General features: G+C 44.1%; 1 protein-coding gene across 1 annotated transcript; it reads left to right on the top strand.

Moving 5' to 3' along the window:
* Window positions 1–1,260: 1,260 nt before the first annotated feature.
* Window positions 1,261–21,869, top strand: rai2 (retinoic acid induced 2; the record flags this gene model as incomplete). The annotated part of the gene is made up of 6 exons (XM_080754663.1): window positions 1,261–1,338; window positions 3,386–3,617; window positions 6,808–7,037; window positions 8,539–8,748; window positions 19,810–20,225; window positions 20,960–21,869. The coding sequence occupies 6 exons, from the start codon at window positions 1,261–1,263 to the stop codon at window positions 21,867–21,869; spliced, it is 2,076 nt and encodes a 691-aa protein (XP_080610789.1).
* Between the last annotated feature and the right edge of the window lie 1,145 nt (window positions 21,870–23,014).

The raw sequence follows: 23,014 nt of genomic DNA, 5'->3' as shown, positions 1-23,014 counted from the left end.
CTGAGATTATACATAATCCATAGAACACAGTACTATCTGTAACGATACATATAACATAACTACATTTACATGATTCAAGAGATCACATCATAATCCATAAACACAAGTTTTTAGATCCGTCATAATCCATAAAACACAGAACAATCTGTAAACCATACATATAACATGAGTAACTACATATACAGGGAGGAGGACGGGGAGGTGGAGGGATTTTTTAACACACAGCTGCACAACCAGTAGTACAGCTCAGTAGCGGTTCGTACGTATATTGCGCCCTGTGCCAGGTAGTATAGCGCCGCCCAAAAATCGGATATTTGCGGGCAAATTATGCATTTTTTTAAGTTAAAATCGGTGCGGTTCTACACGGCGGCAGAACCATTTTGGGCTTAATATAATAGGGTTTATGATCTGACTGTCTTACCTTTGTGCTGGTCAGGAAAAATGGTTGTTTCACAGTCACGCACAGTGAGACAAGAGTTCCTATATCCTGGCTGATATAGAGCCTGAGGTCTATGTTTTCAAGAACAAAATAATCCTCTCCATGTGATGTTTCAGGGCAAGCAACTATATTATAATATCTAGTCATGTCCACAGATGTGAGGAACTCCATGCTGTTGTTGTTTTCAATATTTCAATACTGGCGCGTGGATATGACATCACAAGGAGGGGAGGGGGGGGGGGGGGGCGGAGTGTATTGCTTGGAGCTGCCAGCCTCTATCATACCACCAGGTGGTGTTGTTGTATTCGGTCTGATTTAAACAGACAAGGGAGTGGACGGTTGAGCTGTTTTTGCACGGCGTTCACTCTACTTTTTTTTTTCTTTTTCTTCTTCTGGCGCCCCCGCAAAGTGCCGCCCTGGGCAATCGCCCCGCTAGCACACCCTTGGGGCCGCCACTGGTACAGCTAAACATTCTAGAATGAACATAGAACAGGAAGTTACTTAAATACTGTTTGTGGTGCATTGTGGGTAAGAGGGCGTATGAGAATTAAGCTTGTAGCCAATGAGAATGAACATGAGGGGACGGACTGCTCTGTGGGGGTGTGAATGAATTGACTGCTTAATGAAGACTGGGTCCAGGGAGATAGCAACAACACATCCTGCCTTCCACAAATAAAAGAACTACCGCAGGCTCCATTTAACGTTCAATGTGTTGTGTGGTTTCAGGCCGACTACATGGAAGCATAATGGACGAGGCCTGCCATCACTAAACCCTGCCGCCCCAACACCAGCTTCTTCACGGACTCTCTGGGAGGTGGACGATGGAGGGAGGCGACAACGTGTCCCACAACCACAACCACCACCACCACCCAAACATGGTGACCACTAACTCCCAGCAGGCATGTTCACACATAAGCTCCTTTTCCAGGGCCTGAACCAGAACTTTCCACATCCAAGAACTTTCAAGAACCTGTGAAGTTCCGGGACCAACCGGGAAGGCAGGGACGTGCTGGCCATTGGGAAAAGCGGGACAACTCCCGAACGGCCGGTTCATTCCCAGCCGGTCCAGGCCGGCCATTAGGAAAAAAATTAAAATAAAATGTCGGCCTTCGTTCCATTTTGGGGGCTGGGCGGCCAATAAAGTAAATCATCACTGTCGGCCAGTGTCTGGCAGAAACCTTGTATCTCCAAGTTACAAATTTATAATTTTTTTCGCAAAGCCAAGTCCTGCTTCATCATACAAGGCCGTAGCACAAAAGTAGTGAAAACAGCAGATCTACAAGCACACAACGCCTCGCGTTGCTAGGCGTTGTGTACTTGTAGATCAGCTCTTTTCACTAGTTTAAATCATTTTTTAAATGGACATACAAGGTTTCCACCCGACAACGACGAAATATAACTCATGTAATTGGCTTGTCACTTGTCATGATCTGAAATGGCAAATCTTTGAGTAGTAGCAGCAGCGCTATAGAGAGAGATCTCTCTCTATAGCGCAGAATGAGGGCCTCTACAACTCTTTTTCCCGGGCAGAATCAGGGGCCCAGCACGTCCCTGGCCCCGCCCATAGGTTCCCAGAACTCAAGTACTGGAAAAAAAAACAGGTTCTGGAAAGTTCTGGTTCCACCTCGTAGTTAAAAAGGGGCTTAAGGCGCCGTTCACACTGCGTTTTGGCAACGTGAATAACGCAAAAGGAAAAGTCAGATAGGCCTTCCGTTCAGACGACAACGGCATTTTCGGGGGTTAAAAATGGAACGATCTGGATCCGCAGATTAGGGTGGAAAAGCTGACTCCTCTCTCCCCTTGCGTCACCGAGTGAACGGCATAAACGCAAGAAGCAACGACGCATGTTAGGCTTTTTGTCTCCTACAAATAGATACAGAATACCATCCTCAACGTTGTGTTTCGGTGGCCAACAAACAACTTTTTTTTGCAGCCGTAAAGTTATTATTATTATCCATGACGGAGTCGATGAGCAGACTCAGCGCCGTTATCGAGTTATGTGAATAATGTAATAATAATAATAACTTTATTGCCGAAAAAAAAAAAAGAAGACGTCTGCATTGGGCAAGCGGGGACGCGAACCCGGGGCTCACGGGGCAAAAACACATTTCCTTAACCGCTCAGCCACCGAAACACAATGCTAAGGAGGGTATTCTGTATCTATTTGTAGGAAAGAAAAAGCCTCACTCGTGACATGGACACTACATCACTTCGGCTTCATATGAACGCTTGATAAAAAGGCAAAACGCAACGGCAATATCCCGGGACCTCACCGTTTTCTCTACAGAGCGTTGCCGTATGTACGGGGCCTTAGACATCAAAGGGGGCTTGATCCCCCGCCCTTTTTATCCGTCAGTAACAAAGTGCCCTCTCCAGACCATGAATGCAGTTTTTACTATGGTGAAAGAAATGCAAATGCCCCCTCTTTCCATGCCATACCTGAAGGCAGCATTCAAGAGCATTGATTGCCTTCAAGTCCAAACTCTCCTGAACTTGAATGCTGCGTTTTATGTTGAAAGAATTGCCTTCTCTGTGTAGAAATCCATGCCGTTACGCCACATATTTCAGTCGTGATTCAACAAGACATTTAATCATACAGAATAAAGTCAACATTCATGTTTTGACTGAAAAGTTACGGGCTGAAGCCGAAGCTTATTATGCCCACCTTAGTAATATTTGTATAACTTTTCACTTCAGAGAAAGTAAACAAAGAGCAAACAAAGGAAAAGAAATAAAAAAGGAAAAACCAACATACAAGTCCATTATCGACCTGATTATGCCTAGTTCAGTGTGGTATCAAACACCACCGGAAATAGCCGACCTCCAAGCTCACAACGCGCGTTGTGAGCTTGGAGGTCTGCTATTTTCGATATTTTCACCAAAAAGCCCTTTTTAAAAAGTCAGCCCCTGCCTCTCTAACATTCTCTGCACCTCCCTGGCCCCTAGCAGCACCCAGCCATTGGGACCACCAACCTCCCCCAGCAGCCGGAGAGAGAAGGGGAAGCCCCCCCGCGGCCCCCCGGGAAAGTGGAGAATGGGGTGAACTCCACGGACCCCTGGGGGGACGGCAGCGCAGCGGCTCTCAATAAAGGGGGCCTGGTAGTGCCCCCCCTGGTGGAGACTCAAGGAGCACCGCCGCCATCGTCGGTGGTGAGCCAGGCCGCGGAGACCCCCGGAGGTACTGGAGGCCACAAACTATTATTAACCCATTTAGGCCTGAACACATTATGACGCAATATTTTATGCTTTAAATATAAAAAAATCAAACCTCGGTTCGAAGTGGAGCGGTGAATCTGAGCAGCTATACCGTGTGTGTGTGTGTGTGTGTGTGTGTGTGTGTGTGTGTGTGTGTGTGTGTGTCTAGTCTGCACAATAGTGCCATAGAAGCTGTGTGTGTGTGTGCCTGCACAACAGCGCCCCTCCTTTAACTTGTGTGTTGTGTGTGGCCACTCAAGGTATTGCCAGGCTACAGACATACCCAGCCAGCCAGCCAGCCACATAGCCAGCCACCCACCCACCCACAGACATACCTGTCTATTGGGAGGGCTTTCACCGCTCCAAAAATAGCAGATATACAAGCTCACAGCGCGGCACCGAGTACCGCGCTGTGAGCTTGTAGATCTGCTATTTTTGAAAAATCGTGAAAATTAGAATTTTGACCTGATAGTCCAGGCAAACTAGCTCATTTTGGACCCAAAACAGAAAGTAATTGTAAAAGATTTTTTTTCTTCACAGACCTTTTCTATAAGGTCTCCAGAACAACATACTAAAAGTCCTAAGAAATCCCAGTTGCGGAAATATGTTTAATTGACATTAATCCAAGACTTACTATACACTACACTATAAAGGCAAAAATGACTCCCAAAAAATCTGCTTTAAGTGGGATGTGAGGGGTCAAACTAGGGGTATTAATTATTCTGAATCCATTGCAAGCATTTGTTTGGCATGAAAAACATTCCTTGGGCAAGAAATGACCCCACAATACGATGGTTTAGTGATGAGTCATCAATTTTCACAGCCTTTTGGGATCCGTTTTTAGCCCAAGGAATGTTTTTCATGCAAAACAAATGCTTGCAATGGATTCAGAATAATTAATAACCCCTAGTTTGACCCCTCACATCCCACTTAAAGCAGATTTTTTGGGAGTCATTTTTGCCTTTATAGTGTAGTCGTATAGTAAGTCTTGGATTAATGTCAATTAAACATATTTCCGCAACTGGGATTTCTTAGGACTTTTAGTATGTTGTTCTGGAGACCTTATAGAAAAGGTCTGTGAAGAAAAAAAATCTTTTACAATTACTTTCTCGTAAAACGCTAGTTTGCCTGGACTATGATTCTATAAGTGTCTTTTGAATCCTTCTAAGGTTTTTGGAAAAACCTATGTTTCTATGTCAGCAATCTGGCCAGCCATCGTCAAAGAAAAGGTCCTTTTCACTTAACTGGAGCTCAGTTAGTCTGTTCTTGAGAGACTACTATGTCAGTGGCTCTCAAACCTTTTCATGTGAAGGACCCCCAAAATGATATGTATTTGGTCACGGACCCCCATCTCAAAATATCTAGTTCCAGGGACCACCCAGAAGCAAAATTTGAGTTACAAACGTTCGCTCTAAAAATACATATATTCAAAGATTTGCACACATTTTCACGACTTTTTCAAAAATAGCAGATCTACAAGCTCGCAGCGCGGCACTCGGTGCCGCGCTGTGAGCTTGTATATCTGCTATTTTTCAATAGTTAAAGCATAAAATATTGCGTCATAATGTGTTCACGCCTAAATGGGTTAATTACCTCGTTTGAGAGAACCGCAATTCACCCATTTAGGCATAGAATTATTTAATGCATTAACTATTGAAAAATAGCAGATCTACAAGCTCACAGCGCGGCACCGGGTGCCAATTCTGCGAGCTTGTAGATCTGCTATTTTTTAAAATTCATGATTTGTTTTGCAAGTCTTTGAATATATATTTTTAAAAGCGAACATTTGTAACTCAAATATTTGCTTCTGGGTGGTCCCTGGAACAACATATTTTGAGATGGGGGTCCGTGGCCAAATGGCGTGTAATTTTGGGGGTCCTTGACATGAAAAGGTTTGAGAACCACTGACATAGAAACATAGGTTTTTTCAAAAAACCTTAGAAGCGTTTAGAAGACACTTATAGAATCGGGTCAAAATATTCAAAGACTTGCACTTAATGTTCACGATTTTTCAAAAATAGCAGATCTACAAGCTCGCAGTGCCGCGCTGTGAGCTACTTTCACCTTTAGTAGAGAATTTAAGAAAGTCTATAATTATTAAACGAATGGCCCGTTTAGGCCATAATAAAGTATTTATTTTACAGTATATTATTGTCGATCGTTTCTATGTATATTCAAGTTATTTATCACATTCGGACAGTGAAATGTTGTGTTTAGAAAGCCCACAATTCTTCTTTTTCTTGATATCGTCTACTGGTTTTCACATACGCACCTGCTTTTAAAGGACAATTTGGTTTAGTTTTTTAAAACAAGGGTTCATATTTTAGATTGTAATTAGAGAAAAGAAAAGATGAGTGTTAAAATCTATGGTTTTAGCCATTTTCACGATTTTGATTTCAGTGGTTGGGGGCATGCGTACAAGTGGCTAAATATATCTTTTTAGACACAATGCTGCCCATTTCCAAGATAAACCGCAATCTTCCATGGGCAGATGTGACTTATAGGAGGATAGTAGTGTTACTGTAAATAGTAATAAAGAAAAATACTTATTTAGCCACTTGTAGGCATGTTAAAATCGCTAAAACGATAGAAAGCAGTAAATGAAAACATTTGAACACACATCTTTTATTTTTTTTTCCAATTACAATCTAAAATATGAACCCTTGTTGTCCTTTAAACCTTTTTATCAAGTTGTGCGAAAGGTTTTCTACATAAGTGTGTTTTTATTTACTGTACATCTGTCCAATGCCCCAAAAAAAAAACAACAACTAACAAACTCAATTGAATCAATTGCTAGTCTCGCGTGGCCAGACTGTTGCCTCCGCGATTTGGTCAAATGCTCCTGGCATACAGTCTGGCAAACCAGAATAGAAATGATGAGTGCGAGATGAAGCGGAAGTGAAGCCTCCTCGTCACTTCCGTTTCCGTCTCACATCGCACACATTTATCATTATATAAATAAAAATCATATAAGCATGTTTAACTTGCTGCTTGGCAGAAATGACATTTTAAAATATATTTTCTTGAACGGTAATGCTCGTTTCCATTACTCGCCGTTCGGGAGCTGCTGTTCCAGACTCTATATAGCATTCAGAGATTGTGGAATAGTTGTCTGGCTACGCGAGACTAATCAATTGCTAATAATCACAATGATTTGTCAATAACTCACCCAGGAGGAGGAGGAGGGGGAGGCGTGTCAGTGAAGGTGGCCACCACCGTGCTGCACCCCCTGTGTCTGGGGGAGGGGCCTGTGGTCTTACCCATCCACCTGCAGATGGCTGGGGCCACCGGTGCTCCCCCGCTGGGCCAGATGGGGGCGACACCGTACTTCATGACCAGCCAGGGACCGCTGTCCCTGCCCCTGGTCCTGGACCCACAGCTGCTGCACCACCTCAGCTCACAGGTACAGCCTACCATAGGCCTACAGCCTACCGTAGGCCTACAGCCTACCGTAGGCCTACAGCCATAGTTATTACACCTCCTCACAGGTATAGCCTACGGTAGGCCTACAGCCTACCGTAGGCCTACAGTCATAGTTATTACACCTCCTCTCACAGGTATAGCCTACCGTAGGCCTACAGCCTACCGTAGGCCTACAGTCATAGTTATTACACCTCAGCTCACAGGTACAGCCTACCGTAGGCCTACAGTCATAGTTATTACACTTCAGCTCACAGGTACAGCCTACCGTAGGCCTACAGTCATAGTTATTACACCTCAGCTCACAGGTACAGCCTACCGTAGGCCTACAGTCATAGTTATTACACCTCAGCTCACAGGTACAGCCTACCGTAGGCCTACAGTCATAGTTATTACACCTCAGCTCACAGGTACAGCCTACCGTAGGCCTACAGTCATAGTTATTACACTTCAGCTCACAGGTACAGCCTACCGTAGGCCTACAGCCTACCGTAGGCCTACAGTCATAGTTATTACACCTCCTCTCACAGGTATAGCCTACCGTAGGCCTACAGTCATAGTTATTACGCCTCCTCTCACAGGTGTAGTCTACCGTAGGCCTACAGCCTACCGTAGGCCTACAGTCATAGTTATTACACCTCCTCTCACAGGTATAGCCCAGTGTTTCTCAACCTTGTTTCTGCATGGGCACACTTTTCATGTCCCAAGAATCCATGGGCACACCAACATAATACGGGGGTGTAAATATCATCACTGTCGGGAAGAAACCTTGTATCTGCAAGTTTCACATTTGTGCGTTTCTTCGCAAAGTAAAGCCCTGCTTCATCACACAAGGCTGTCGCACAACAGTAGCGAAAATCTACAAGCACACGCCGCCTCGCACCGCGAGGCGTTGTGTGCTTGTAGATCGGCTGTTTTCACTAGTTTAAATCATTTTTAAAATGATGAATACAATACTGGCTTTCAAGCAGTTTCAAGGGGCACACTTGACCCTTCTCAGGGGCACACCAAAGGTCCCTAGGCACAGTGGTTGAGAAACACTGGCCTACTGTAGGCCTACAGTCATCCCACAGGTAGCCTACTGTAGGCCTGTTGTCATGGTTATTAAAGGAGCTATAGTCAACCTTTTCATTGTAGGTGTACATCCTAGTCTACAGACTAGGATGTAAACAAAGTACGGGCCCTGTAAATGTAAACAAAGGGCCAAAATGATTATTTTATCATTATTTTACGCTTTTTGTGGTCATTTTTTAATTGAAACACATATATGAAGCTTATTTTTTTATAAAATATTTTCGAAACATTATTTTTATTTTAGCATCCGTTTTTCAAGAAAAAGTTGACTATAGCTCCTTTAAGTTGTCATGGGAAAACTAAGTTTGATCACCTCTGATATAAAAACATACGTTTTTCAGAAAACCATTAGGATTTAGAAGACTTAATCAGGCTCCAGTCTTAATGGTCTTACCGTCCCCTGCCTGCAGATGGCGTCAGGCTGCGGGGCCCTGCCTCTCCAGAACAACGTTCTGTGTCAGAATGCCTCGCTGACCTTCGGCCTGCCTCCCCCTCCTCCCCCTCCTCTTCCTCCTCTTCCTCCTCCTCCTCTGGACCATAAGTCCTCTGGAGGCTCCTCCTCCCCGGACTCCAACCTGCTCTCCCTGCTGCAGAACCCCGCCTTCGCCGCCATCTTGCAGGTACCAGGGCATTCACGAATAGTGATTTTTTGTATTCGAATTATTCAACCTCAAAGTATTTGAATAGTGGAATATTCTACAGGACTGGCCAAACTGTCAAATATTAAGTAAGCAAGAGGCGGACATTGTGAAAATAGATCTACATGCTCACAACGCCTCGCAACATGTAGATCTGCTATTTTCACAATATTTATCTGCGGAACCGAGTCACATTAAATGTAATACCTACAATTCCAAGTGCTTGTCAGGGTGGGGGTCCCCAGTCCAAATATGTTTATTTTGGGGGTCACGGTCTAAAAAGGTTTGAGAACCCCTGGTATAGAGCATTTACAAATTCATCCACCAGGGGCATTGACAAAATGACAACTCATTCTTATGACTTCCCATCTAGCCAAGCTTTATATACTATATCAATCAATCAATCAATCAAACTTTATTAAGGACACTTGATCCATAGCAACATAAAAACATAAAAATAACATACAAATACAAACAAGGGTGGACATAGTCCACATAAAATCATAAATGATTATACAAGCTTACACGCCAATGGTTCCACAATTTAGAAACAAACCTGACCGAGCTCAGTAAAGGGTTTGTCAAGGTTAAAATTACACTGTTAGCAGAATCAGACAGCCTACACATACATTTGTACATGAGGTTCCGCAACACAGCGGAGCAGGTGGGTACACCAATATTTACCAGTAAGACTCCCTAATCGGGAGATAAGCGACCGTTGGTCGCTTATCTCCACAAATAGGCCAAAAGTTTGTTTTACCAATTATCAAGACATACGGGCAGTTGACAGTTTGCCATGGTTACTCATTGAAGTTGAATCTCCATATATGGAGATAACCTACGCATCACACTAAGTCTGACCTCACCAGCCCATATTTGGGCATGAGCAACTTATGTCTCCATATATGGAGATATGATGACATCACACAGTCCTCAGCCGATGATGTGGCGTGATGTCATACAATACACAAACGAGCCCTACAGTATAAAGGGGCAATTCTTGCCAGGAAAGAAGCATTTCTTCGACTCAGACCTTATCGCCAGGGTTGGCTTATAGCAGCTGTCGGTAGGACCATATATGGATTCTGTTAGTGTGGATCTCCTAACAGGGCATCATCTGGGATACAATCCCTTTTATGCCCATATATGGAGATCCCTAACAGAATCCCTTTCATGCCCATATATGGAGATCCCTAACAGAATCCCTTTTATGCCCATATATGGAGATCCCTAACAGCACCCCTTTTATGCCCATATATGAAGATCACTAACAGCTAACAGAATCCCTTTTATGCCCATATATGGAGATCCCTAACAGAATCCCTTTTATGCCCATATATGGAGATCCCTAACAGAATCCCTTTTATGCCCATATATGGAGATCCCTAACAGAATCCCTTTTATGCCCATATATGGAGATCCCTAACAGAATCCCTTTTATGCCCAGTTGGTTGCTAGGGTAAAAAAACATGGTTGCTATGGTAAACAGTTGGTTGCTAGGGTAAACAGTTGGTTGCTAGGGTAAAACCATGGTTGCTAAGGTGGTTGCTAACGTACACTAACAGACCAGCAACAACAGACTGTTGCCACAGCAACGTACACAAAGGTTTGTGTACACATGTGGTGTGATGTCATACTGAAGATATATGACATCACACCGTACACAAACAAAGGTGTGACGTGTGACGTGTGACGGATGGACGGACGGACGGCCGGTGGAGGTTTTCATAGTAAACTGCTCCCTGACGGTCGCAATAACCACCAGTAAGACTCCCTAATCGGGAGATAAGCGACCGTTGGTCGCTTATCTCCACAAATAGGCCAAAAGTTTGTTTTACCAATTATTACACTCTATGTGAACATTTACATCAACAAATCCCAAGTACAGGGCATCATCTGGGATACAATCCCTTTTATGCCCATATATGGAGATCCCTAACATAATCCCTTTCATGCCCATATATGGAGATCCCTAACAGAATCCCTTTTATGCCCATAATATATGGAGATCCCTAACAGCATCCCTTTTATGCCCATATATGGAGATCACTAACAGCTAACAGAATCCCTTTTATGCCCATATATGGAGATCCCTAACAGAATCCCTTTTATGCCCATATATGGAGATCCCTAACAGAATCCCTTTTATGCCCATATATGGAGATCCCTAACAGAATCCCTTTTATGCCCAGTTGGTTGCTAGGGTAAAAAAACATGGTTGCTATGGTAAACAGTTGGTTGCTAGGGTAAACAGTTGGTTGCTAGGGTAAAACCATGGTTGCTAAGGTGGTTGCTAACGTACACTAACAGACCAGCAACAACAGACTGTTGCCACAGCAACGTACACAAAGGTTTGTGTACACATGTGGTGTGATGTCATACTGAAGATATATGACATCACACCGTACACAAACAAAGGTGTGACGTGTGACGTGTGGCGGACGGACGGACGGACGGACGGACGGACGGACGGCCGGTGGAGGTTTTCATAGTAAACTGCTCCCTTACGGTCGCAACAAACATTTCACTTGCACTGCTGCATCGTGGTACTCTAAGCAGCAGTCGCATGCCATCATTATAGGCTACATTGAGTTTATGCATACTGCTCTTTCTGTAGCGCCGCCACAAGTGGGCAGTATACATAGGTGTACAAAAAGCTTTAAACAGTGTAGACTTCACAGAAGCTGAACACATGCTAAACTTACGAACAATCATGTTAGCTTGTGCATATAACATTCTACGTTGCCTGTAGATGTCCCTATCATCAGATAGGTCATTTGTTAGATAATGGCCTAAGTACTTGACCTCATCACAGACCTTGAGGGCAGTACCAGACAGAAAGAAGACAGGAAATGACAGTTTACTGTCTTCCTTACTTCTTATAATCATAATATTACTCTTCTTTGCATTGTACATTATGTCACAATCTAAACCATATTGAGAGCAGACCCTATATATATTTTTTTAAGAGAAAACCATAAAAAAATAAAAAATACGCGAATATTCGACTTTGGTGAACAACGTCGAATAGTGACTTTTATATTCGAATATTTGGTGAATGCCCTAGCAGGTACTAACCCTATGAAGATTTACTATTCTGTACCCCAGCAGATGTAACTCGGACGGCGCAGAGTCGGTTCATGCGACTTGCGACCTTCGCAACGCTCAACACGGCGACTCGCTCGCTGCCGCTCGCTCGGTGGTGTCTGGCGTGGATCACAAGCGTCTCCTACAGCTTCCAAAATAGCATACAGTTAGGCCGTAGGGATGTAGCTGGAAACAAGGGCCTGCTACAAACCCGATAACACATTTATTGAGTACCCGGTATCAATAAGCTTTGGGCTTATCAAGCTTGTTATGGAGCATAGCGGCTCATGATGTCATGTTTAAATAAATCAAGACAAGAGGCGATCAAGAAATGATTACTAGTACTATTCATAATATAAAGCTTTGAATGGAAAAATATCTGGAGAAAGAGATTTTTTTTATCTGTTATCTGGCCCAGTGGGAATGGGCCTTTATTTTGATGTTCAATGCCAAAAACCACAATTAACGACTTGAACTCCAGCATAGCTATTGTGCTTTTGAGGGACTGATATTTGCTTGATGCAACTGAGCTGAAATCACACCACCGTTGAGTGGTACATGTTTATTTGATTTTAAAAATAATTTCCATACATAGATTTTCTTTCTCTTTTTCACTTCTATAATTTCAATACAAATCAAAGCAAAAATACAGTTGCCAAATTATTTACAGAAGAATAATGTCAAAATGATAATAAATATGGTACACATAGGCATCGGTCACTATACGGTGAATAGGCATTGGGTAGGCAAATGCCTCTCTAAATAAAATGCCCCTCGATAAATAAAACAACAATTACACAAGAAAAAAGTGAGAAAATAAATAAATTGTTCAATAAAACCTTTTGAGATTCACCTAAAAAGTGGTGATTTTATATTTTATCATGAAACTGTCTAGAAGTTCAACAGTAAATATGTCTTACCGTACATTTTATATCAAAAGATACCCCTCAATATTAATATTATTGCTTTAATTTATAGTATAAATAATAATAATAGCAATTACTGCAGGGGTCTTCCAGGTTTTCAGGCCAAGGACCCTTTATCTCCTTAGAGAGAGAGAGAGATGAAGCAGGGACCCCCACAACCCATAGATACCATATATAGTTTCATCGTTTGACAGCACAATCATCAGTGTATTTTGGGTTCAAGTAAATTTGTGTTTTCAGATATTTAACCACTTGAACCGTCCATACTTAATAAACTTGACCTTTCACTCTGTACTTGGTCTGCTCTTTTCCCCCTCTACACCAAACCTCTTTGCCAAAAATATTCGATCTCACAAAAATATCCGATCTCACAATGCCTCGCGCTGCGAGGCATTGTGAGCTTGTAGATCGGCTAATATGGCTAAAGTTCTCAAAATATGGATGCTAGGGTTCAAGTGGTTAATATAGAAATGGAGAGGATTCTGAGGACCCCTTAGGGGACCCGGACCCTCTGTTGAAGATCCCTGCTATACTGTATATCAAGTATGTGAGGCGTTGTGAGATTGTAGATCGTCTATTTTCCGCAAAGAGGTTTGGTGTAGAGAGGAAAAAGAGCAGACTAAGTACAGAGAGAAAGGTCAAGTTTATTAAGTATTGACAGTTCAAGTGGTTAAATATCTGAAAACACAAATTGACATGAATCCAAAATACACTTCATCTCTCTCTCAACTAAGACCCCTGCTGCATATAGTTTGTTGTCATCGTCATCGTCATCATCATCATGATGTCTAACTAACAGTCACGCTGACCTTCCCTGGTAGCATCTTCACCGTCTGAGTCGTGGAAATGAACGGAAAGAGCGTTTCAGAGAACGCGTGTGTGAAGGTGTGTATGTGTGCGTTGGTATCAGCGTCAGAGAAGGACAGCTTCCCTCTGTTCCAGTCCAGCTGGACTCTGACCCTCTGGGGATTCCGTTCCACCGATGAGAGAACTATGGATGTCCCCGATGAGGAGAAGGCTGTGTATTTACCTTTATAAAACTGTAGTTTCCAGTGTTGACCCCCTCCGGTTCCCTTCCTCTGGTACGACTCTGAGAAGGCTCCCAGTATCCAGGAGGAGCTGTCCCCCACCTCCACGCCCCAGCCGTGAGTCCCCGAGTTGAAGCCCTCGGAGGCCAGGACAAACCTCTGGTAGAACCTCTCGGGGTTGTCGGGAAGCCGCTGCCTCTCTTCTCTCACGCGTCTCACGCCGGTCAGATCGTCGGTCAGGGTGTACGCCGGGCAGGCCGTGTTGGGGTCCAGGATGACTGGGGTGAAGGAGACGACGTCCTTCATCTTCTCCCAGACTCGGAAGGTCATGTTCTTCAGGTGTTTTACCTGGGAGGGGCCGATATGGAGAAATACAATATCACGATATGTTTCCCAAGCTGTATCACGATACACAATCTCATCATGATTCTTTTTCATGTTGTTTTTTATGGTTATTATTCAAGTTACTTAACAGTACAACCACCTACAAGGTAACAAAAACTAAAAGAAAAAAGGACAGACCATTTAGACCAGTGGTCCTCAAAGTGGGGTCCAGGGACTCTCTTGGTTCCTCTAAATTTGACCCTTACAAGAATGTAACTCACAGTATACAAATGAAAGAATTTTTTAATTATTTGAGAACCACTGATTTAGACCAAAATGCAGGTTTAAATTAATTCTGCAATGAATCTCTGTATTGACAATTCAACAGGATTTATTTTATAAGGCTCCCTCATTGTATCACGATATATACGATATCTCTGAAAAGGCATATCGTGGAGACATTGTATTATTGTCTCAACGATATTTATCACCATATCGCCCACCCCTAGTCTTACCTCATCTATCAGAGCCCCAGAGACCGGCTGTGGGTCCGGCAGGGTGAACTGGACTCTTTCCCTCGTGGTCTTGTAGTTGAGCAGGAATGAGATGTGTTCAGCTCTCAGCTCCTCCTCTATGGCTCTGATGGTGTCTGAAATGGTTGATATGTCCCTGTTCAGAGAATCAATCTTCTCCTTCATCATCCGACTCTTCTGCTGCTCTTCCTCCCTCAGGGCAGCGATCCTGGCCTCCTCTTCATCATGTAGAAACTGATGAAGCTTCTTGAACTGCTCCTTCATCTGCATCTCTGTGTGTCTGGTCTGGACCTGAATCAGTGTTGTTTTTGACAGATTTGTTTTGATTTTGTTTTAGTCATCAGTCTTTTGAATAAAACGTCATTTAGTTTTAGTCACCTGAAAAGTATTAGTTTGAGTCTAATTTTAGTCGACTAAATATCATAAGATTTTAGGAGACTAAATCTAAAAATTATTAAGTATTTTGGCAGGCATTGATGGCATCGTAATGATTGATTTTACACTTGGTTGCGTGCTGAAAATAGACGATCTACAAGCTTGTGAGCTTGTAGATCGGCTATTTTCAGCACGCAACACCTGAGAGCAACCAAACATAACTCATGACTCTCTTCCCTCCCTAATGTTTTAGTCTAGTTTTTATTTTGTTGACGAAATTGTCAATATATTTAGTCTTAGTTTTAGTCACCACAGCTTAGTTTTTATTCTGTTTTCGTCAGTGAAAAAAACTCAGTCAACAAATATTTTGCGTCATAGTTTCAGTCGAGGAACTCAACACTGACCTGAATGTGTTCTGCTGTCTTGTCACAGTTTGTCTTGGCTTTATTGAAGACCTCCAGCTTCTCCTGCAGAGGCTTCAGTAACTTCTCCACTTCCTTCTTGTGATCCGCCGCGGCCTCGTCGCTGGGTCTGAAACCGTGGTCGGCGTGTTTTTCCGAATGAAGGCACACGACGCACGCAGGCTGCTGACATTCCTGACAGAACAGTTTGAGTTTCTCGGCGTGCAGACCGCAGTGATCAGACCCTCTCTCTCTCTGCTGTTTCTCCAGTAAGAAGGCCTCGCACAGGTTCTTCAGAGCCAGGTTTCTGGGTGGATCCGCCGAATGCCTCTTCTTGCAAACGGCACATTCCTTTATTTTCTTCTCCCTCCACCATTTCTGCAGACAGGTGTTGCAGAAGCTGTGGCTGCACGCCAGGAGAACGGGATCTTTAAAGACGTCGTGACACACGGGACAGGCAAAGTCCTCTTCTGAGAGAGACACCTTGGACGCCATTTTGATTCTGAGTGAAGCTAGACACACTCTGCTCGATACCAAAGGGCAAGTTCCCTTCGCTGGGAACGAAGCTGCTTCCGGGTTCTCGTTGAAGCTGCTGTTCCAATTAACGGCCCAGCAGGTGTCGCTGTTCGCTAACCAGAAAACCTTCAGCTCGATGGGAGTCTATGAGGATTTGGCAAACTTTGCACTTTATTTTCTTATCTTAATAAACGTTTAGTGAATCATGGTCACGTTAATTTTAAAACTGATTATGAAGTAGACCTGCCCTCCAGCCAATAGCATTCACTGGGTACCATTTCTGGAGTGGATATAGAACAATGGCGCTTCATTTAGGGGCTGTAGAAACCAATTGCGTGGCTCTTATTTTTTTACAGTCTATGCTCCATACAGGAGATCAGTCGTGGAAAGACTGAAGACTCCCTCTTCTAGAATGTTCTATGAAGTTTACATTCACTGTGAATGGCTGTTGTTTGTTAAAGAGTCAGCAGCAGGTTCCAGTGGTCTGGGTCAGTATCCCTCCAATCCTGTGAAAAAACAAAAAAACAAATGTAATCTTAACATAATCACAGTAATCCTTAATCATATTCAAAGGGTTTTGGAGAGAAATGAGACAGACTCCATAGAACACTGCAAAGGGGAGGTGTGTGTGTCTGTGTTCAGCTGAAGCTTGTTGACGCTCCTTAATGTTATATACATCAAGGCAATTATGTTTCTGCACTCATTTGTTCGGTTTCGGACAAGAATTTTCCATTTGGTCCTAGATTCACTGCTTATCAATGAATCGGTTAATCGATTGATAAGTTTATCAACTATCAATTAATGTATTTTTACTGATCTAGTGATCGTATAGTGGATTTTGTAAAGTTTACATAAATAAAACAAAGGAAAATTAATCTGTCCTCTTAATATAAAATACAGAACATACTGTATCAAATACATATAGAATCTTTTTACCATGAACTGTTACCATTTTAATATTATTTTAGCTCAAAACAGTATGGCAATAATACCAGTAAGACGCCCTAAGGGCGAGAAGCAACCGTCAGGGTGGGCAGAAACAGACTTGTAAGAGGGGGTGGGGCTTAAACAGCTCATCCCTATTAGCCGTCTAAGTCCAGACACCAAGTTTCGAGACGGTACCATGCTGCAAACTGGAGTCATGGCTGTTTAAAGCCAAGCCAATAGGAAGAAAGAGGGGGTGGGGCTTCAACAATTGCAGCTCGTCCCTATTGGCGGGAAAAAGTCCCAAGTCGTGATAGCGTTTTAAAGTTGAAATCACGTTGCTAGGTAAAAGTATAGAGTTAAGTGTGAGAGCAAAGTGTGACAGCCGCTGCAGGTTTAGTAGACAGTTGGGGCGGGGCTTCAACAATTACAGCTCATCCCTATTGGCCGGAAAAAGGCCCAAGTCATGTGAGTGTTTTAAAGTTGAAATGACGTTGCTAGGCAAAAGTATGGCAGAGTAAAAGTGAGAGCAAAGGGTGACAGCGTGTGATGCATGTTTTCATACTAACTGCTCCCTGACAGTCGCAAAGGAGACAGTGTATGTCAGCCAAAAGCACGTCTGTCTGGCAGTGGTGTAAAGTAACGAAGTACATTTACTTAAGTACAATTTTGAGGTATTTGTACTTTACTTGAGCATTTCCAATTTACTACACTTTTACTTCTACTCCACTACATCTCGGATCCAAATATTGTACTTTTACTCCACTACATTTATTTGAAAACTTTAGAAGTTACTTTGCAGATATACATTTTGGTATATTATAAAATATGCATTAACCGCTTTAGCCCTATTATATACCTAGGCTGTTTGAAAATAGCTGATCTACAAGCTCTTTTCAAACATTCTGTACTTTTACTTTTGGTAGGTTTAAGTACATTATGATGCCAATAGTTTCTTACTTTTTACTCAAGTATAAGTTTTGAATTCCAGACTTTTACTTGTAACCGAATAAGCCTATTTCTATTTTGCAGTAATGATACTTTTACTCAAGTAAAAGAATGTGAGTACTTTTCCCACCACTGCAGCTGTCTGTCTGGGAAGGCAGGCAACAACAACACCACAATGTCAGCTACTTGTACTGGAGGGGTTTTAGTAACAAAACATAAACAAACCTAATGATTGGCCCAATAAAAAACGTGACAGGGTTAGTGTAATGCTGTTAACTTTCAGACAGTTAGCCCAGGTTTACTTTGACGTGCTTTTCGAGGTAGTTAACGTTAGTTTTGTCCACAGACAGAGCCGTTACCTCTCCTGAGAATCCTCCATTGCACCGAGGAGGATTGGATTTCCCACAGTCCCTTGCTGATGATATATGAAGCTTAGTGCAGGCATGTTGGACAGCAGGGGGCGTAGTTTCCCTCAGGAGTTTAACTTCTTTGATTGATTGATTGAAGAATTTTTTAGAAGTTTGCAACAGAAAAAAGTACAGTTTCATGACAGTACAAATCACTGGATTTAAAAGGAGATCCTAGAAAGCCAAGGCTTATTTCCACAGGAACCACACTTTAAGTATCTCATATAACATTGAAAGACAGACAGATAGAACATAGTACTTTATCTAGGATAATATCAGTTTCAAAAGCATAACATCAAATACAAAGGTAGAACTTAAGAAAAGGGTGGGGGGAGCATGGGGGCTTAGCCTATTTACAAGTCACGGGTAGCAGCCGCCTGAAGGTGACTTTTCAACCAATTAGAACGGGGTGGGGAGATGGAGCAGGGACCCCCTACCTCGTAGGGTGGGGGTGGGGCTACAACATATATTGTATATTTATGTATAAAATTGTTTCATTGTTTCATGTGCATAAACATACCATGTTATTGTGCTTTCAATACTATGCTATTAAAATAATAGATTAATACACTTTTATTTGCACATGCATGTACAAGTGGCCTGCTTCCGTTCCACTGCCATTTATAACTTATTAACGGAGAATGACAATACTATCAATCTATCACTAACTATCTGTCAATTGCACAATAATCATGTAGTGAAATTATCCTTCGTCATGCACTGGGATAAATTCACCTTTTATTTTCCGAGCTGCATATCCGTTATACATTAAACACTCATTGGTAAAACAGACCTGGAAATAACACATTTAATAGTATTTTTTTTCTCTCGCTACCAAATCTCTTTGACACAAAATTGCGACGCGTTGTGAGCTTGCAAGGGCGTCAACTGGGTATGGCAGGGGTATGCAGCTGCCATACCCAGGGGGAAAAATTATAGTTACTTTTAAATATAAATCCATGAATATATCTGTGCTGGTTATTATGTTGTTAAATTACAGTAAAATAACTACAAATGCAAAATTTAACATAATGGTCACTTTAACAAGGTATTATAATTCTATTCTCCACACTTGTATTCTCCCCATCTTGACAAAATGGTATATTCCCAGGTTCCGCAGGTCAGCTGCACAGGTGCAATGCATTATTGTTAATTGTGGCACGTTTACTAACATGCTAAGTTTGGCTGCACTTGAAAAACCATTCCAGGCTGCCATATCCAGCCCAAGAAACCGTAGAAACCTGTGTAAAAAAACGGACACAACTAGTTTTTTTGCTCACAACACCTCACAGCGCGAGGCGTTGTGAGCATGTAGTGTAGATCTGCTATTTTCACAATAGAACCGTGTTATACAAAATGTAATGCCTCTTTTCCACGAGGACTCCCATCTTTGCCATACCCTAGCTTTTGCTGAACTGACACCACTGTGAGCTTGTACTGTAGATCGGCTATATTTTGGCTAATGTTATGATGGATGTTGGGGAAATTTTGATTATCGTAATAATATCATAAATCCTAATTTCTTTGGTCACAATAATGGTGATTATAAATGTTCCTATGGTCTCCTCCTCCAGGACCTGTTCAGCTCCCAGGCTGCAGCCTCCTCAGCCTGCCAGTCTCCAGGCTCTGGAGCTCCTCCTCCAAACGCAGACCCTTTCACCTCCTTCTTCACCTCCCCTCCTCCCCCCCATGCCCCTCCTCCTCCTCTCTCCCACCCCTACGCCTCCTCCTCCCCCCTGGCTCCCCTGGTGCCCCCTCCCACCCTGCTGGTGCCCTACCCGGTGGTCATCCCCCTGCCGGTGCCCCTGCCCATCCCGCTGCCCATCCCCGTGCCCGTCAACGTGCCTCACCAGGCCCAGGAGGACTCCAAGGGCAACGTGGTGCCCCCCAGAGCGCCCCCTGTCTGCACTGTGAGCAGGAGCACCCAGACCTGCACCCGAGAAGCTACCTCCTCCTCCTCCTCGCACTCCTCGCACTCCTTCTCTCACAGGTTAGTCCACAGACATAAGCTCCATTTCCACTATAGGGCCGAACCAGAACTAGAACCAGAACTTTCCAGAACCAAGAACTTTCAAGAACCTGTGAAGTTCCGGGACCAAGTTCTGCTTATGTTTCCATATAACCAGAACTAACCGGGAAGGTCCCAAAAAAGAGCAGCAGCGCTGCTGGCCCCGCCCATAGTTTAGTTCTACCTCAGGAGCAGGACAGAAAAAGGATCCAGGAACCTTGTCTGAAACCGGGCCGTGTGCAAAGGAAACAAAACCAGAACCAAAGATGGGCAAGGAGGGTCGCGAGCTTTTGAGAAACAACTAAAATAAGACCTTAAAACCTGGCGAAAACAGTTGTGTGCATTAGCGCAAGATGAAGATAAAGGAAATCATTACATGGAAAACATTCAATTAACTTCTGAAAAGCCTACTAGTTCTTAAAACCTGGCGAATTAGTGCAAGATTAGATGAGGATAAAGGAAATGGAAAACATTAAATTAACATTTAATTGCTCGGTAGACAGAGAGCAGCCTGGTTTTTACTTTCACGTCACTCTTCACTTCAAGCTCTGATCATGTCAGTTTTAGTTCACTATAATAACTCAGGTTCTCTCTCTAGCTCTGATCATGTTGTTAAGTGTTTAGTTCACTATAATAACTCAGGTTCTCTCTCTAACTCTGGTCATGTTGTTAAGTGTTTAGTTCACTATAATAACCCGGGTTCTCTCTCCCGGCAGGTTCGCCGTCGCACCGCCCCAGCCTCCGCCGCACGCGGCCCCACCCCCGCAGTGCTCCTCGTCGCCAGAGGGGGAGGTGTTGGACCTGTCGGTTGCTAGGGTGGTCAAACAACCCAAACAGGAGTTCCCCCCCTCCCCCCCGCAGCAGCAGGACAACGTGCTGGACCTGTCGGTGTCCGGCAGCGCCAAGCAGAAAAAATACATTCAGCTGCCGTGCGTTGCGCCGGCTGCGACCTCCACCTCGCTAGGGGCCGGAGGAGGAGACGGTCGAGAGTTCGCCGCCTGCCATCAGCAGGCGGGTCCGGAACCCCCGCCGTTGTCCCTGGCCGTCCTGGGCGACCCCAAGCTCCTGAGCGGCCTGGCATCGCTGGAGTTCAGCCGGCAGCACAAGTGGCTGGCGGTGGACGCCACAGGCGGAGTCGCCTGTTCCGCCGGCGGCTCCCAGGGGATGATGGCGTCCCTGGGCGGCGGCGTCGCCATGGGGCCGGCGGCGGAGGGAAACCTGGAGATCGTGAGCGCCTCGTCGCACGCCACGGCCAAGGTCATCGTGTCGGTGAAGGACGCCATCCCCGCCGCCATCCTCTGCGGGAAGATCAAAGGGCTCTCGGGCGTGTCCACCAAGAACTTCTCCATCAAGCGCGACGGGGCCGTGGGGATACCCGCGGTGGACGCCCTGCAGAAGCTGTACGGGGCCCCGCCGCCGTCGTCGTCGTCAGGGCCCCCGGGGGGGGTGGTGGGGGTCGGGGGCCCCGAGCAGCAGCAGCAGCAGCAGCAGCATGACCCCAGCGACCTGCTGGGCAGAAAGGCCCCGAAAAACAGAGCCATCAAAGTGAAGAAGGTCGGCTCGCAGGAGATCCACTTCCTGCCCATCAAGAAGCAGCGGCTCGCCGCCTTTCTGCCCAGGAAGTGAGAGCAGAGCGCTACGAGTGATAGTGGATTATAGTGGTGTTCAGGCAAGTCCCGGAATGGATGCGCTGTGATTGGCCAGAGGCACTTTGAGTGACAGTTCACCCCCAAACATTATTAACTATTCTGCGACCGCCGCAACTCTCGATGCAGCGACTCGCTTTAGCTTGCTCGGCGGCCTCTCACGTGGTTTATAAGGTCGCTTGAGGCGGTGCACCTCCATCGGATTGGTTGGAAAAGTAATGTCGAGAACGCAAGGCGGCGCTTGCCCGAATGTCACTGCGATTCACTATTATGCGCGCTGCGCTTTTCTCCTTGGGACAGAGGAAGGACCAGCTGCTGGGACGTAAAGCACACGGCGGCGGCGGGGACGTTCTAGACATTCTGTAACTCAACTCGTTGTGTTTTTAAACGCTTAAAAAAAGAGTACATGGTCGTATAAACTGTGGTACGTTTGAATGACTGATAAAGTTTGACAAGAACTCAAGAAACCGTTTCCCCCTCGCATTTCTATGAATCCGTATATATATCTATATATTTTACTCGTTTTTTAAATGCACTACTTTAGAGTGTCTTGCTCTTTTAACAACAAAAAAAAGGACAGTTTGTTAAGTATGGCAGCTGAAACGGGCTCCAAGGAAAAGCCACTGGAGATACTCTTTGATTCTAAAACCCTAAAATGTTGAACTCTGTTATCTGAATCTGAAGACAAGAGGGGGTTTTGCATTCTTTTCTTTATTTCTTTTTTATGTTTACGGTTGATTTACGTGTGTTTTTTATTAATGTGTTCGAGTGCACTGATGATGACGGTGAAAACCCCAGTGAGATTACACTGGGGTTCAGCTGTTTTGTAAAAGGCAGGGGTTTTGACTGAAACTGTTAAAAACATCATCAACAACATCATTTAAAGACAACTTCGTTTTTTTTACAACATAGGTTCATATTTTAGATAGAAAGAGATTTCAATGATTTTGATTTCAGTGGTTGGGGACATGCGTTGGGGCATGCGTACAAGTGGCTAAGTATCTCTTTGTAGACACAATAAGCCCATCATGGGCAGATGTGACTTATGGGGGTTAGTAGTGTTACTGTAAATAGTAAGCTTATTGTGTGTCTGATTACAATCTAAAATATGAACCCTTGTTGTAA

Source organism: Nannobrachium achirus, assembly GCF_963921795.1.
Source record: "Nannobrachium achirus genome assembly, chromosome: 1".
Lineage (NCBI taxonomy): Eukaryota > Metazoa > Chordata > Actinopteri > Myctophiformes > Myctophidae > Nannobrachium > Nannobrachium achirus.
This window is presented reverse-complemented; position numbering and strand designations above follow the sequence as displayed.